The 15,991-nt window shown below is 37.2% G+C and overlaps 1 protein-coding gene across 1 annotated transcript; it reads right to left on the bottom strand.

Annotated features, from left to right (window-relative positions):
* LOC117333786 (neo-calmodulin-like) lies at nucleotides 1-9,681 on the bottom strand. The gene is made up of 4 exons (XM_033893208.1): nucleotides 9,465-9,681; nucleotides 2,578-2,721; nucleotides 1,481-1,711; nucleotides 1-594 (listed from the first exon to the last, which is right to left on the bottom strand). Exons 1-4 carry the CDS (start codon nucleotides 9,574-9,576, stop codon nucleotides 554-556), a joined length of 528 nt encoding a protein of 175 aa, XP_033749099.1. The 5' UTR covers nucleotides 9,577-9,681; the 3' UTR covers nucleotides 1-553.
* Between the last annotated feature and the right edge of the window lie 6,310 nt (nucleotides 9,682-15,991).

Below are 15,991 nucleotides of genomic sequence, written 5' to 3'. Positions count from 1 at the left end.
TTACCAATCTAAAAAAAATAAGTTGTAGAACACTCATAAACAAACATTTTGTCTGGTTGTTTTCATAGAGAATGCTATTTCTTGCAATCATTTATTCATGGCACACCAAATATCAATTTATGATTTTTCTAATCATGACAATGTCGATTACATGCTAGATATCCAACAGTTTCTAAATTTTCCTTAGATAATTTTTGAGGCAATGAATATTTAATACTTAGAAAAGGCTTCTGAATACAAAAATTCTTTCTGCATTCTGGTTATGATTAGAAATTCCTCATTACATCCTGAAAATCCTCATATTGAAAAGCCGTAAAAAATCTTTACGCAATAAAATATATTAGCACAACGTTTCTCTATTGTTAAATGGTGAAGGCCATCGGCAATTAGGGCGAAGGTAACGACAAACTAATGGCATCTCAGCTGCGTAAACATCTTGTAAACGTGCCGCCACAAAATTAAATCAATAAATGAATAATAAACCAATAAAAAATCAATGTGCATGTTCGCTTATTGATATCGGGGTATTGATAACCAAGTACCGGTACGTAGACTAAGTGAAAATCTTGGTACACAACTGCGAATTCACGAACTCTGAAAAAGAAGTAAATTATCATCAATATACAGAACAATCATACTTAAGTAACAAAGGGAAAGGACTTAAAAATTATAATTTGAAAAACTTCCATGTATAACAAAAATACTCAATCTCGCTGTAATGTCAATACATTGTATTTCCATTAAGGTTTTTACAGACAGGGAGGAATCTTCCTTTATATATGTCCCTTGATCCATTACAAATATTTCATGGCCATATAAATAATATTTGACACCTTTCTTTTTAATAAAGTTTAATTCGTAGGCTTGAATGAAAATATTTTCGCAGAGATTTTGAAACAAATCCAATTTTCGTTTCGTAATTTTATATTAAAATATCTCGAAAAGAATTATGTCAACCTTTACAATAAAAGAAAATTTCTCTTTCTTTTACTTAAAACTTTTAAAGTGCTATGAAGTTTTAATAGGCTCTAACGCTGTTAAGACAGAGACACCGCTTACGGAAGCTTACTGTCACATCCGGTAATCTATCAAAGTGTCCATAACTACCAAAAGGTGGCCACAGCTATTGGTAATTTTTCAGCCAGATTTGAAATTGATCAATACATTCATGATGTCGGTGCCCAGAAAAAATCACCAGTGTATATGAATATCAAAATAGTTAAATTCACATTATTTTGTGTTTGTTGAATTGTTTGATGCTCCCGTGTGCTACAACATTTCAACCACCTAAGCAAACAAACAACAAATATCCTAAATATAATGATAATAAACTAATATTCAAGAATTAAAATATTAATAATAGAATAAAAAATGAAATAATAAATAAATAAGTATACAAAAACTGAAAAAGGAAACAAATTGTAATAACACACAAAAATATCACCGGCCTCATTTCAACAAAAATGTAATAAGAGCTCACCCGTGTAATCTATTTTCCCATCTTTGTTAACGTCACCTTCCTCCATACACAGTTCCACATTTAATTTCGTTTCAGGTGGGGCCTGGTATGTTAGCGCCGATCTGAGCTCATCAACACTTAAATATCCATCTTTGTTTTTGTCTATATTTCGGAATGCAGAGTCAAAATCTGTTTCTATATAATTGTGACGTATCATATTCTTATACTCCTCAAAGTCGATAAAACCGTCACCTGTCAAGATAAGAAGATATACCCTTAAAGTTATCTGTATATCTTAAGTGGTAAGATGAGTTTAATAGTGAAACAAAGCTGATTTGGATTAACAATATGGAACGCTGAAACAAAACATTGTAAAAGTGAAATAAAACAGTTTAATAGTGTGAAACAGAACAGTTTGATAGTGTGAAACAAAACAGTTTAACAGTGTGAAACAAAAAGTTAGACAGTGTTAAACAAAAAGTTAGACAGTGTTAAACAAAACAGTTCGACAGTGTGAAACAAAACAGTTTAACAGTGTGAAACAAAACAGTTCGACAGTGTGAAACAAAACAGTTTAACAGTGTGAAACAAAAAAAATCAACAGTGTGAAACAAAACAGTTCGACAGTATGAAACAAAACAGTTTAACAGTATGAAACAAAACAGTTTAACAGTATGAAACAAAACAGTTCGACAGTGTGAAACAAAACAGTTCGAAAGTGTGAAACAAAACAGTTTAACAGTGTGAAACAAAAAAAATCAACAGTGTGAAACAAAACAGTTCGACAGTATGAAACAAAACAGTTTAACAGTATGAAACAAAACAGTTTAACAGTATGAAACAAAACAGTTCGACAGTGTGAAACAAAACAGTTCGAAAGTGTGAAACAAAACAGTTTAACAGTGTGAAACAAAAAAAATCAACAGTGTGAAACAAAACAGTTTAACAGTGTAAAACAAAAGAGTTTGATAGTGTGAAAGAAATTAGCTTAATAGTGTAACAATACAGTTGAACAATGTACCTAGAGTGCATTAAGATAATGGTAGAATAAACAAAATCACATCAACAAATTGATCTTTATTGATGACCGCATGACATTTCCACCCCGTGATACCTACCATCAAGGTCAGCAAGTCCCATCATCACTTGAGGGTACTCTTCTGTAGGATTCATTCCGAGTAACTCCACGCCCTTTATCAACTCAACCTTGGATATACGGCCATCACTGTTGTCGTCAATCATTTCAAACGAGGCTATGATTTCTGAAACAATAAGGTGGGGACAACTCAACTAATGTTATCTTCTAATGAGTATTAATGTTACATATTTTCCTGTGGTTTTTTGTTTTGTTTTCAATAAATAGTATCTCGATTGAGGTTGATAAATAGTTCAAGCAACAGAAAGAATGATTCCAATAACAACAAGAGGCCCATGGGTCATCTGACCAAACTATTGATGATTGTGTACTTCAATGAATATTAAATAGACAGAAGAGGCCCCAAGGGCCTAAATCGCTGATTGCCGTGGATTTTTAGGTTGAGAATTTGATCAAAGACTTGAATCCTGTAATCTTAAAAAGAGGTCAATGTTATTCACTTGAACAAACTAGGTAGCCCTTCACCGAAGCATTCTACAGTCCTAATGTCAAGTCCCTGTGCCTCCCAGTTATTGAGAAGAAGTTGTTTAAATATTTTAACCTATTTGACCCATATGACCTTGAATGTAGGTCAAGAGCATTCATTTGAACAAACTTATCAGCCCTTTATCCCAGCATGCTACAGGCCTAATATCGAGTCCCTGAGATTGATGTTAATTGAGAAGAAGTTGTTTAAAACTGTTTGCCTATTTGACCATGTGACTTTCAATGAAGGTCAAGGTCATTCATTTGAACAAACTCGGAAGCCCTTCAACCCAGAATGCTACAGACCAAATATCAGATTTCTGGGAATCGCGGTTATTGCGAAGAGGTTGTTTTAAGATCAAAGCCTATTTGACCCATGACCTTGATGTTGGTCAAGGTCATTTATATGAACAAACTTGGTAGTCCTTCACCCCAGCATACCACAGGACCAAAATCAGGTCTCTGTATCTCATGGTTATTGAAAATAAATTGTTTAAAGGAAAAAGTTGATGCCAGACGGGCAGGTGAGCTAAAACAAGAGCACCTGTATCGTTGACCTTGATCTACAGCAACTTTGAAGTTGATCTTGGTCATGTTTATTCAAATATCAGATAAAGCTAGGTATATTTATGTCAATAAATTTTCTAGTCCTTCATTCCAGCATACTTTTGGCCCAATATCAGGTCTCTTGGCTATCGAGAAAACATTGTCTCAAGATTTCAACCTATTTGACCCCTGTGACCTTTAATGTAGGTCAAGGTTATTCATTTTGGACTAACTTGGTATCAATTCACTCAAATATGCTACAGTCCAAAAATCAAATCCCTGGGTCTCTTGGTTATTGAGAAGAGGCCACTTGAAGATTTATGCCTATTTGACCCATGTGACTTTAAATGAAGGTCAAGGTCATTCATTTGAACAAACCTGGTATTCCTTTACCCCAGCATGCTACAGGCCCAATATCAAGTCCCTAGGCCTCTTGGTTATTGAGGAAAAGTTTATTAAAGTTGTTTAAGAGATTTTGTCATATTTGACTCCTGTGAACTTGAATAAGGGTCATGGTCATTCATTTGAACAAACTTGGTAGCCCTTCATCTCAGCATGACACATGACCAACAGCAGGTCTTTAGGCCTCTTGGATTGTGAAAAGTAGTTGTTTAAAGGGAAAAGATGACGCCGGACGGATGTAGGACAGACGACGGACGCTACACCACAGCATAATCTCACTTGCCCTTCGGGAAGGTGAGCTAAATATTATGGGATCCTATAGATTGGGCATTTGATATTATATTATATATATGACTTTAAATATATATACCTAAATTGTTATTGGTAAAATAATGAACAATTTATTGAATGGAAAACTAATTTTAAACAAATAATTACAATTAAAGTCACCGGATAATAAGTTATACACAATGTGTGCATAGAACAACACCAGTAGTAGTTTACAGCCCCTTATAGCACCAAAGATAGAAAATTATCTTTTCTCTTACAGGTTTAACAGCGAGGACTAATTGTTTATCATAATGATGACAACTAAGGAGATAATTAACAAAATATACATTGATGGCACATTGTATAATTGGCTAGTAAACTCGCTTCAGAATCTTCGACTTAGAATTTGCAAAAAAATGTTTAACTAAATTTGCTTTTCATTTATCTATTTGTTCCCAAGTACAAAAACTTTCTTATTTGAGGTTCAAGGTTTGAATAAGGCTACGTAAAGAAATATAAAAAAACAAACACCTTGTGAAAATACCACGAGTTTTCGAGATCAAAATATTGGTCTTGAAAAGAAGAAATGTAGTTTTGAAGGGAAATTATAGATATAATGGGACTGTTAATTAATGAGACATTTTATAATTTTAATGCCCAATACCCAAATATACCAATTTTTAACCAAATCAAATGATATCTCAATTACGACCAATCAGAAGCTGATACAGTTGAATTGGCAGTCCCCTAATACCTCTATATACAAATTTTTATCGACATCAAACAATATCTAAATTTTCCAATCAGAGGCAAATTAAGCATGTGACTGTCATCTTGGTTGACCGATCAGAAAATAAAGGGTCAGTTGGCTTGCACATCCCAGGACCGTGATGAACACTTGTGTCATGTTTCGTTAAGTAAGGTTTGGTTTGTTTTTGTTTAGCGCCCTATTAACAGCCAGGGTCATTTAAGGACGTGCCAGATTTTGAAGGTGGAGGAAAGCCGGAGTACCCGGAGAAAAACCACCGGCCTACGGTCAGTACCTGGCAACTGCCCCACGTAGATTTCGAACTCGCAACCCAGAGGTGGAGGGCTAGTGATAAAGTGTCGGTACACCTTAACCACTCGGCCACCGCGGCCCCTCATTAAGTAAGGGACATAATCATGTATTGGTTATCTTATAATTCTCACAATTCTACATTTTTCTGGAATATGACACTTTGATTCAACTGGCATCTATCCAAAGTTCTTGGCCTCCCGTGTGCTGTTCAATGAGGTAGTCACCAAGAAGTGACCCAGCTTCAAAATGATCCTGATCAACTGTTCATATGGCAATAAACCCAGCAATCAAACAAAAGAAACCAAACTAAGTTTAACTTAGCAACAGATGCATTCAAAGGATTTTAATCGATAACCAAGTTTACTCCTTATTTTATTAAAAACAATCTGGTTTTATGTCTTGTCATTCTACAGTACACCAACTAATAGAAATGTTACATAATATATGTTGTTCTCTCGAGGGAAAAAACACACCTGTCTTATTTTTTGTGATATATCAAAAGCATTCGACCGTGTATGGCACAAGGGTTTATTGATTAAATTAGAAGAATATGGCATTAGAGGTAATCTATTACGTTGGTTAAACAATTATATATCGGGACGGCAGCAACAAGTTTTAGTAAAAAATGTATATTCTGATCAAGGCTCCACAAATGCAGGTGTTCCTCAGGGAAGTGTCTTGGGACCACTTTGTTTTCAATTTACATAAATGATATTGTTGATAATCTGACTAGTGTTTCACGTTTATTTGCCGATGATACTTCCTTGATGTTTTCTTCATCATCTTGTGAAGATATTCAACGATCTTTAGATAGTGATTTACAGAAACTTAATCAATGGTCCCAAGACTGGATTACTAAATTCAACCCACAAAAAACTGATGTATTATGCATAACAAATTCCAAAAAACGTGCCACTTATGCAACTTACTTTTGGGAATGAAATTTTGAATTGTGTTGAAAACCATAGACATTTAGGTGTAACTTTTAGTTCAGATGCAAAGTGGTCTCTACATATATCAGAAATCCAAAAAGCTTGTATGAAAAAAATATTGGTATTAAGAAAATTTAAACATTTGTTGAATAAAAAGTCACTATTGCGGATATACAAAGTATTTGTGCTGCCAGTATTAGAATATACATGTGAAGTATGGGATGGTTGTTCTCTGACAGACGTAAACAAGCTCGAGCAAGTCCAACTAGAAGCAGCAAGAGTTATCACAGACATGCCTTCTTTTTCTAGTAAACAATCTCTATATAAAGAATCCCAACTTCAACCATGATCAGAAAGAAGAAAATAAAAGAAACTTTCACTTATGTATAAACTTCATAATAATCTAACTCCTTCTTATTTAAGTAATCTACTTCCTCCAAGAGTAGGGGAGTGTAATATGTATAATGTCAGAAATAACCAAAACTACACTGTCCAAAATTATAGATTATCCATTTCTTATGAATCTTTTTTCCCGTCTACTGTTAGGTTATGGAACAATTTACCAATCGATGTCAGAGAGCAACCATCCGTCAATTGTTTTAAATCTAAAATCCAACACAACCTTGACGCGTTGCCTTTATTTTATCATGTAGGAAACAGAAAATTAAACTTTTTACATACAAGGTTGCGACATGCTTGTAGCAGTTTAAAATATGATTTGTTTCGAGTTAATATAATTAATGACCCATCATGTGAATGTGGAAATGAATGTGAAAATGTTGTGCATTATTTTTTAGAACGTATATTATATAGAAGACAACGTGAAATTTTATTCAACAACATTTGTCCATATTGTAATGTCACAATCAATGTTGTTCTTTGTGGTTCTCCAAACCTGTCAGACGAGCAAAACGGATATATTTTTAAATCCGTACATACCTATATTTAAAATAGTAATCGGTTCTAAGGTCACTTAAAATTAATTCACTTCAATAGATCCCCCCCCCCCTTTTTTTTGTTTGTTATTGCTCTCTTATTCCTGGCTTTTCAGCTCTCCTTTTCTTAACAAATATCTAACTCTAGAAAACTTGTGTGTATTATTGCAGATATACAATGTATGGGAGAAGGCGTTTCTAAGTTGAGATAACTTGTGCCTTATCCTTGTTGTTATATTGAACAATAAAATATGTTTAAATCAAATCAACCAAGTTTTACAAGGGCTGATGGATAAGTTGTGAGTCTCATATTGAAGGATTTAAATTTTGCCGGACATATTGTATTATTTTTCAATATGAATACCCTCAGAATCTACCGCTACCAGCGATGTGTAAGGGCGTCAATGTCACTTTTATAGAACTCCTTTTCTGGGCTGTTCAGACAGTCATCCACTGTATGTTAGGGTTAGGGTTAGGGTGCCTGAAATAGCTGTTTCAGTTTTGGAAATAGATGAACGTCTGATGGAGCCAGATCAGGTGAATACAAGCCGCAATCGTGAATGCAGTCATGGCAATGCCAGACTCTTTCACCCTAACCCTAACCGATTTTGTCCATTTTGCAAAAGCCGCTTGTCTTGTTCACTTTATAGTGCTACCTCGTCGATATAAACTAATTCCCAAATGAGACCAGTCCTTGGTTACGTGGCCCTATATAGTCAGAGAATAGTAGGACTTAAGAATTTCATTGAGTACCTCCTTCAATACGAGGCTTATATCACAACATGTCAATCAACCCTCGTATGTAATGAATATTACATAAAAATCATCTCCCCCCCCCCACCTCACCTCCTCCCAACCCTGGTAATACAGGTATATAACAAACAATGATCATCAACTGTCATCTGATCCCATTTCAGTCAAAAAAGATGAAGTTCCTACTGTAATAAATTAATTTGCAATATATTTACACATACCAGTATAATATTGTGAAAATCAATTGAAAATAGTTGTTGTGTTTTATCAAAAAAAAAAAAAAAAAAAATAAATGAAATAAAAAAACAAAAGAAAACAAACTTTCTTTACTAGTTCCCATGGATACCGTTATGGGTTAACAAAGTGGGAAAAATAAACCAGGAATTAGTCTGTAGGGATTGTGCAATACCAAATCAGTTATTTTGGGTTTGTTATAAAACATTGAATAATTAATCAATTATCACTACAACTTTCTTTGGCACAAGTAAGCAAAAGGTTGATATATATTGGTATGATATTTAAGGCAAAGATAATTGAAAATTTACTTCATTTGTTTATTTATGCAAAAGATGATATAATTTGACTCTGTAGACTAAATAGAGGGCAGGTCAGAGATTTTCATTTCAAATTATAAGCATTTGAATACATTTTTTTTTGTATAATATTTCATTGAAAATTTGAAAAAAAAAATTTTAATTGAAAAAAATGTTGATAATTTGAAGTGAGGCAAATTATTTGAATAGCTAACTGAAATGCATAAGGTTACACAGACTGACGTTATTCGATATATTTCATGCAGAAATCTATTTCAAATCTTGTAATTTTCATTTTTAATATCTATTGTATTGTTGTTTTGTAGTGGAAGGACCTGATCATGAGAGAATTTAAATAGTTCTACAAAATTAAATGAAACTCCAGTCATATAAGTTGCCTTTTCTGCACAGATAGGCTTGTAATGATTCTATTACCACTGCAATGTTTAGTGGTAATGCTAGTCCTTCTCGTGTGAATACGTAGTGAATGTCCGTTGTTGTTATTTTTAGACTACCATATATTCAGACTAACACAAACAAATTGACAGGAAACACAATATTAGCGTCGTCTGTTTCCTCAAAGTCAACAAACATGTAGGCCCCTAGATCTACTTACAGTAGGCCTAGCCAACGGAATTTTGCTTGGGATTCCGAATGCTTTGTTGATTTTGTATGCATGGTTGTGATCCCCAGTAGTGCCCCGACCGACCCCATTCCCCCTTAGGCCCTAGACTCGGTTATAGGCCTAATCGGAACAATGACGATAAGCCTTATCAATCAGTTGAGTATTCTTCTAGTTCTTATATAGGCCTAGCTATACAGCTTATATTCGGTTCTATATAGACTATTTTGATACAGCGTGTAAACTTTACAGTAAATTTGACCTATAGCTACCTGATATCTGGGAATCCAAAGTATGGATGACTGTGTGATGTCCTATCACTTATTCTAACCTGCATCATTGATGTTAGTCTCCGTCGTCGGGCCCCTGGTCTCTCCTGCCTTTATCAGCATGTTCATCCCAATCACGAACAGGATTACCAATATAGGCCTAGTGGTTTTCATGTCTGACGTTGGGGCTGATATAACCGTTTCTGACAGACTGCTCCAGATGCGTGCTGCTCTCACAGTGAAAACATTTTTTCTTGTTAAGAATTCCCTCTAGCATTGAGTACGTGTTTGTCGGTCATGTAAGACCACAGTTTTATTTAAGTAAAACATTCCTGGTCATACGCTCCGCTGATTGTTTTGTGTAACTCGGCCATGTCTCTCTGCTCGCGCCTTTATATGACAAAGAAGGTAATGTCAGTTTTTAAAAAAATCTTTATTCATATGTTAAATTTTGTAGACCAGGTAGGCATTCTGTCGCTTTCCTTTGAATTTGTCAATGAAAATCAATATATTTGCACTTGTAAGGATAACACACTGTACTTGTAAGGATAACACACTGTACTTGTAAGGATAACACACTGTACTTGTAAGGATAACACACTGTACTTGTAAGGATAACACACTGCAGAGAGATGCAATAATTTATACATGTATAAAGGTATAAATAATTTTGTGTCCATAAAATCGAATGCTCTCCCTTACATAACAAACATTGAGTTACGAGGGATGATTGATAGGTTGTGATCGAGCCTCGTATTGAAGGAGGTACTCGAGGATGTTCTTTTTAATTCCTACTATTCTCTGACTATATAGGGCCGCGTTCCCAAGGACTGTATGGTCTCATTTGGTTAGTTTATATCGACGAGGTAGCACTCTCACTCTAAAGTATGGACAAAATCGGTGAATGAGCAGTGATACAATATTTGCATCAAACAGGTTTAACACCCAAGGATATCCATAATGGTATGGATGTCATAATGATATGATAGCAACATCCGGGACAGGTACCCATTCATATGCTACATTGAAATGGTTGGTGGCGGAATCTAAGCGCGGTCGACAGAGCCTTGAGGATGACCCCTGTCCTTGAAGGCCTGTCAAGGTTGCATCCCCAGAAATGGTAAATAAAGTTCATGATATTCAGACGAGTCACAGAAATTGTGTCATAAGGGTATTGTAGGAAATCAGTACAACATGAACATAGTGTCTGGCACAAAAACTTGAATGTTTATACATCTATCTTCAATGATGGAATGTTAATGAATATAATTCTATGATCATACTTAGTATAATGCTCTGCAAAATGTGACTTAAGGGATTTTCATGTATATACCTTAATTAATACTCTAAACATGTACATATCCTTATTTAGAGAGACGTAAAAGAACAGATTAATAATGCTTAATTGTACAAATGTTACATAATGATCTGTGAAAGGCAAGTGGGTTTTATGTATAATATTGGACATATTAATGTTTTTTAGTGTCCCGTAAGTCTGATAAGGCTGGACATTTAAATGTATTATATGTATATGATTTATGAACTTTTATGTATTTAAAATGTGTGACACTTAAATAAAATACATCTTATCTTATCATGTATCATTCACAAATCGAACAAAATGATGATATAGTCTACCTGACTAGCACACGGAGCTCTGTTCACGTTCACGGTCAAATACCGAGAGAGCTCATTTTTGATCTGTCCATACACATAATAAAAGTCGGCTAAATCCACGCTCCACTGCGTTCGCTATAATCGTCACAGCGCAGGACATGAACTACCCCAAACTCCAATGTAACGAGCATTACATACCCCCCTCCTACACCAAAATTTGTCTCGATTTCAGAATACTTAGAATCTAAAGTTTAGTTTCCAGGTTAAATTGCCAAGTACGAGTATCCACAGTTTTGGACTTCACAGACTTCCCATCTCGACGAAGCGTCGTGTGGTCATGGGTGAGTGAAATGCAAAACTTCGACGTATCAATAGAGAGTAGAGGCCTAGCTGGAATATCAGAAAATTCTGGGTTTTCTATCCTTTGCAAGGACCCCGGTCGCATGGATAGTCTCTCCTGATGTTGTTACTTTGCCGGGCTGCCGACAGAGTATTATTCCTTAGTCTCCCTACGAGACGATGACTCCTTCTTACCATGATCCGATGTGCCAGATCTCTCTGCCCAGGGTGAGAAAGTTTGTCTCTCTTGAACACTTGACCTATATACAATTCAGAGAAATATAAAGGTATCTATCCCAAGTACTTTGATTGTGGTCTTCCAGAAGCGCGCTCAACTTCTGAAATCTTGGGGCTGATCTAAATCTTTCAACAAGGAATGGTGTAATCCTGATCTTGGACACTCCCAAAAGCTTGCAGACATCCTTCATAACCTTGGAGTCGAAATTTCTACCCTGATCAGAATTGAACTCCAACTGCATTCCATAACGACAGAAGAAATTCTGCACCAGTAAGTTAGCAACAGTACTTGCTCCCAGGTTCGGGATCGCTTACGCCTCTACCCTCTTTGTAAAACAGTCAGAAACGACCAACACATAACGGTTTCCCGTGTCTGTTGCCGGCAACGGACCCGAAATATCAGCACTGGTTCCCCACTCAGATACAGTCTCATTGGAGCTTTCCTCCTCGGAATAGGATTTCTCTTTGTCGGACAAACGGGACATGACGCGGTCCACTTTGCGACGTCCAACGCGAGTCCTTTCCAGAAAAATCTATCTCGGATCATCCTGACGGTCTTTTTGTATCCTAAATGACCCGCAGTTTTCGCGTCATGCAACTCCCGAAGAATTGCTTTACGGAGTGGCTTTAGGACAATAAAGATATTCTTGTACTCTGATCCGGATTCATTCTCCCATCTCCGGAATAAGATTCCACCTACTTCACCTGTAAATCCCATTGAGCGATGCAACTTTTGAGATCCGCTGATGCCGCTGAAAAATCATCTATTGAAGGTTTGTTCCTATTTTTCAATTGTCCCACCAGGAAGTTCAGCTCAGTCTTCTTCTTGTGCTTTCCGGATGTCATTCTCTTTTACCTTGCTAGACGCGTCTATGATTGTTGAACCCATCGCCATCCTGTTGTCGTCGACCTTGTTATAGCTGTTTGCTTCCAGCCCACCGAATGGACGTCGTGAAAGTGAAAGTGTGTCTGCATTGGAATGTCTGTTCCCTTCCCGGTGTTCATTTATGAACTGCTACGTATTCAGTGTCTCTGTCCATCGGCGATTTGACCTTCAGGATCACGTGTAGAAAGAAGCCACCTGAGCGCCGCGTGATCAACTTTGGGCTTGAACGTTCTACCACAAAGGTAGTGGCGAAAGTGCTTTGTAAATTAAATAGCAGCAAGCAGTTCCCTTCTCGTAACGCAGTATTTACGTAAAGTTTTGTCGAAGTTTTGCTTGCGTAAGCTATCAATCACTCCATGCCGGTGTACAGCTGCTGTTGCGTTGCAACAAAACCGGACCAATAGCCGTGTTGCTAGCGTCAATATCAAGTGAGAATGTTCGTTGTGGATACGGATACCCAAGAGTTCGTGAGTTTCGTCTTTAATTGCAAAAACACCGAATCGTGATCCTCAGTCCACACAAATGGTGGGTTTGACTCTGTAAGCTGAAAGAGGCAACCGGCTATCGCTGAAAACCCTTTCACAAACCGCCGATAATAAGAACAAAGACCTAGGAATCTCCTTGACATTATTTGGTGTCGGCCAGTCGGATAACGCTTTCGTTTTGTCCGGTTCGGTGTTGCCACCATGCTCTGATACAAAATGGCCAATGTATTTTACTGCCTTAGACATGAATTCGCATATCTTTGGTTTCACCTTTAAATTTGCATCCAGGAGACGCTCAAATACCTGTCTAAGTCTGTCAATGTGTTCCTGAAACATTTTGCCAGAGATAATGATATCATCGATGTAGACTAGGCATTCCTCCCAGTGTTATCCCACTAGAACTCGTTCCATGAGACGTTCAGAAATGCTGCCGCTATTCGAAAGACCAAATAGCATCACGTTAAACTGGAAGAGTCCCCGCCTGGTGACAAAAGCCGTTTTATGCTTATGAGATTTTTCCAATTCCATCAAGATCTAGCATTAAAAACCTTTTTGATCCAGCGAAGCAGTCAAAAGTTTCGCTGATTCTAGGAAAATGATATGCGTCTTTAATCGTGGCTGCGTTCAACTTGCGGTAATATACGCAGAACCGCATCGTTCCATCCATCTTTTTCACTAACAGGATCGGAGATGCCCACAGACTATCGGAACGTTCGATGATGTTATTCTGTAGCATGGATTCCACTTGTTTTTCGGCTTCGGATTGTAAATGTATGGGAGATCTTCTCAACTGCTGTTTTGTCGACTTTTGGTTTCCAGTTTCTATCCGGTGTATATTCATGAGTCTGACTCTCAGATAGCCCTCTGCTGCAGTCAACAATAATTGAGTACAAGTGCGAACTCAGATCCAGATTCTTATTCGTCCTGACCAGTTTAAAAGGTGTTTTATGATCCACTGACCGCAATTGCCGGATCTTCGCTTTCCGGATCTCAACGAGAGATTCCGCTTCGGCTACAACGTTTCCCTTCCGCACGAGTCTTGATTCTGTTCCGATATTCATCACTCAGAGCGGAATTTGTTCCGACATCCCGTCAATGACGACCTTACACACCATAAGGTGTTTATCCTGAACAAAGTTTTTTGTGGGCTCTACGATCGGTGACATGGACATCGGTTGATCAGGACAAACCGACAATATCATCTCGTGGCCCGGTAGCACTACGACGTCTTCTAGTACCCCGATTTTGATTTTTCGAGCCTCCATGTTGACTCCTGTTTCTTCCCCATGAGGTTCATCTTGTAGTGTGTCTGAGTTTGGCGGTACGCGCAATACCGATGAATGAATGCCTACGCTGCATTTGTGTGACTTCAGAAAAACGAAACCAAGAATGTCATCATAATTCATATTTGCTATCAAAAAAGATGTTTAAACCTGTTTCCACTCATACTTATTTCTAAAGTCCTTTCGTCTTCAAATGATGCCCGGTTACACACAAAGTACGCCAATGAACACTGTCCCGATCTGGAAGATTGTGACGGATTCTTTCAACAACATTTGTGGATAAAATTAACATACTTGCACATGTATCAACTAAAAAATCAACTCCGGTGTCCATGACAGTTGATGAAATAAAACACCCATCATAGAACGTTTCCATTTTGGGTCCTTTAGTCGGTGCAATCAAACAACCCCCATTGACTACACCATCTAGTTTCCCGCGGTTTGGTGAGAGTGCTCATCCTCTTGGTTTGATTGTTTCCGTTCAGCTCTGCAATCTCTGCTGATATGACCGCGCTTTCCGCAGTTATAGCATCGGCCAGTGAATCGCTGATTCTTCCAGTTATTGACGAAGACATTCACCTCTTGTTCCAGTCTGCTGTCAACTTCGTTTGGACTGGCTCCGACGTCCTCTGAATATTGGGGCCGCGGTGGCCGAGTGGTGTCCCGACTCTTTATCACTAGTCCCTGCCCTCTGGGTTGCGAGTTCGAAACGTACGGTGGCTAGTTGTCTACTACGGGAAAGCTTTGTAACATAAGGTTTCGAGAGACGCAGGTTGATGAAGACTTTGAGAAAGTTGTATGGTTGAAATCGTGGCCTGATTTGGAAATACTCTATGTCTTTGTGTGATATTATGACAGAGATGTTTGCTTCTTGTTGATGTGTCTGTTGGTTTCGTTATCACCAGTTTTGTTCTCATTTTGAGAATATGATTTAATTTTGACCAGGATTAGACCTAGATTTGTATGGTGGATGTCATCGAGGAATCAGAAGACGCGTATCTTGCCTTGTCTTATTCTCCTTGTACCTTTTCAAAGGCATCTGTTTCGTCATGACCATGAATTGGTATAATATACACGTAAATGTGAACACATTTCCTGGTCTTATTAATTAGACCAATGAAGTTATTACTTTTGCGAAAAATTATTTATTGTTTATTCCAGATTTCATCTATATATAGAATATAATGTATTTTTAGAACAGATATAGACCAAGTGTTACATCTTGGTCATCACAAATCGATAAGAAATGTGTGATGTGATGAAGTGGTATGACTTCAACGACGGGGACATCCTGACTCTAATGACAACCTGGAAACAGGATCAATGTGACCTACATTTATCAAAGCAAGGTGAGAATTGATTACGTACGACAAGCGGAATAACATGCTCTGTCTTTTCGCCTTTTTTGTATACAGTCGAACCTTCCCTACTTGCACATTGGTAACTCAGTTGCCTTTTACTTTGGCCGTTGGGTCCGATTACGAGAAAAAGAATGGGGTCATCGACTCGACCACATGAATTTTCTCCGTGAATTTCGGTTTCCTTTCATACTGACCTCTCATACACTTTCCCCGACCCATCAAGTGTGATTGATTTATGTTGGTAGCGCTTTTTTTTTGTAATTGTTGTAAAATAGATTACGTTTAATCTTAAACCCGACTGTATATAAGATAACCCTGTCTATAAAGGCGACATGCCCTAAGACTTGTTTCTACTCCCCTGTGTGGCCTTAATAGACAATT

The sequence above is a fragment of the Pecten maximus genome, chromosome 8 (assembly GCF_902652985.1).
Source record: "Pecten maximus chromosome 8, xPecMax1.1, whole genome shotgun sequence".
In the NCBI taxonomy this organism is placed as follows: Eukaryota; Metazoa; Mollusca; class Bivalvia; order Pectinida; family Pectinidae; genus Pecten; species Pecten maximus.
This window is presented reverse-complemented; position numbering and strand designations above follow the sequence as displayed.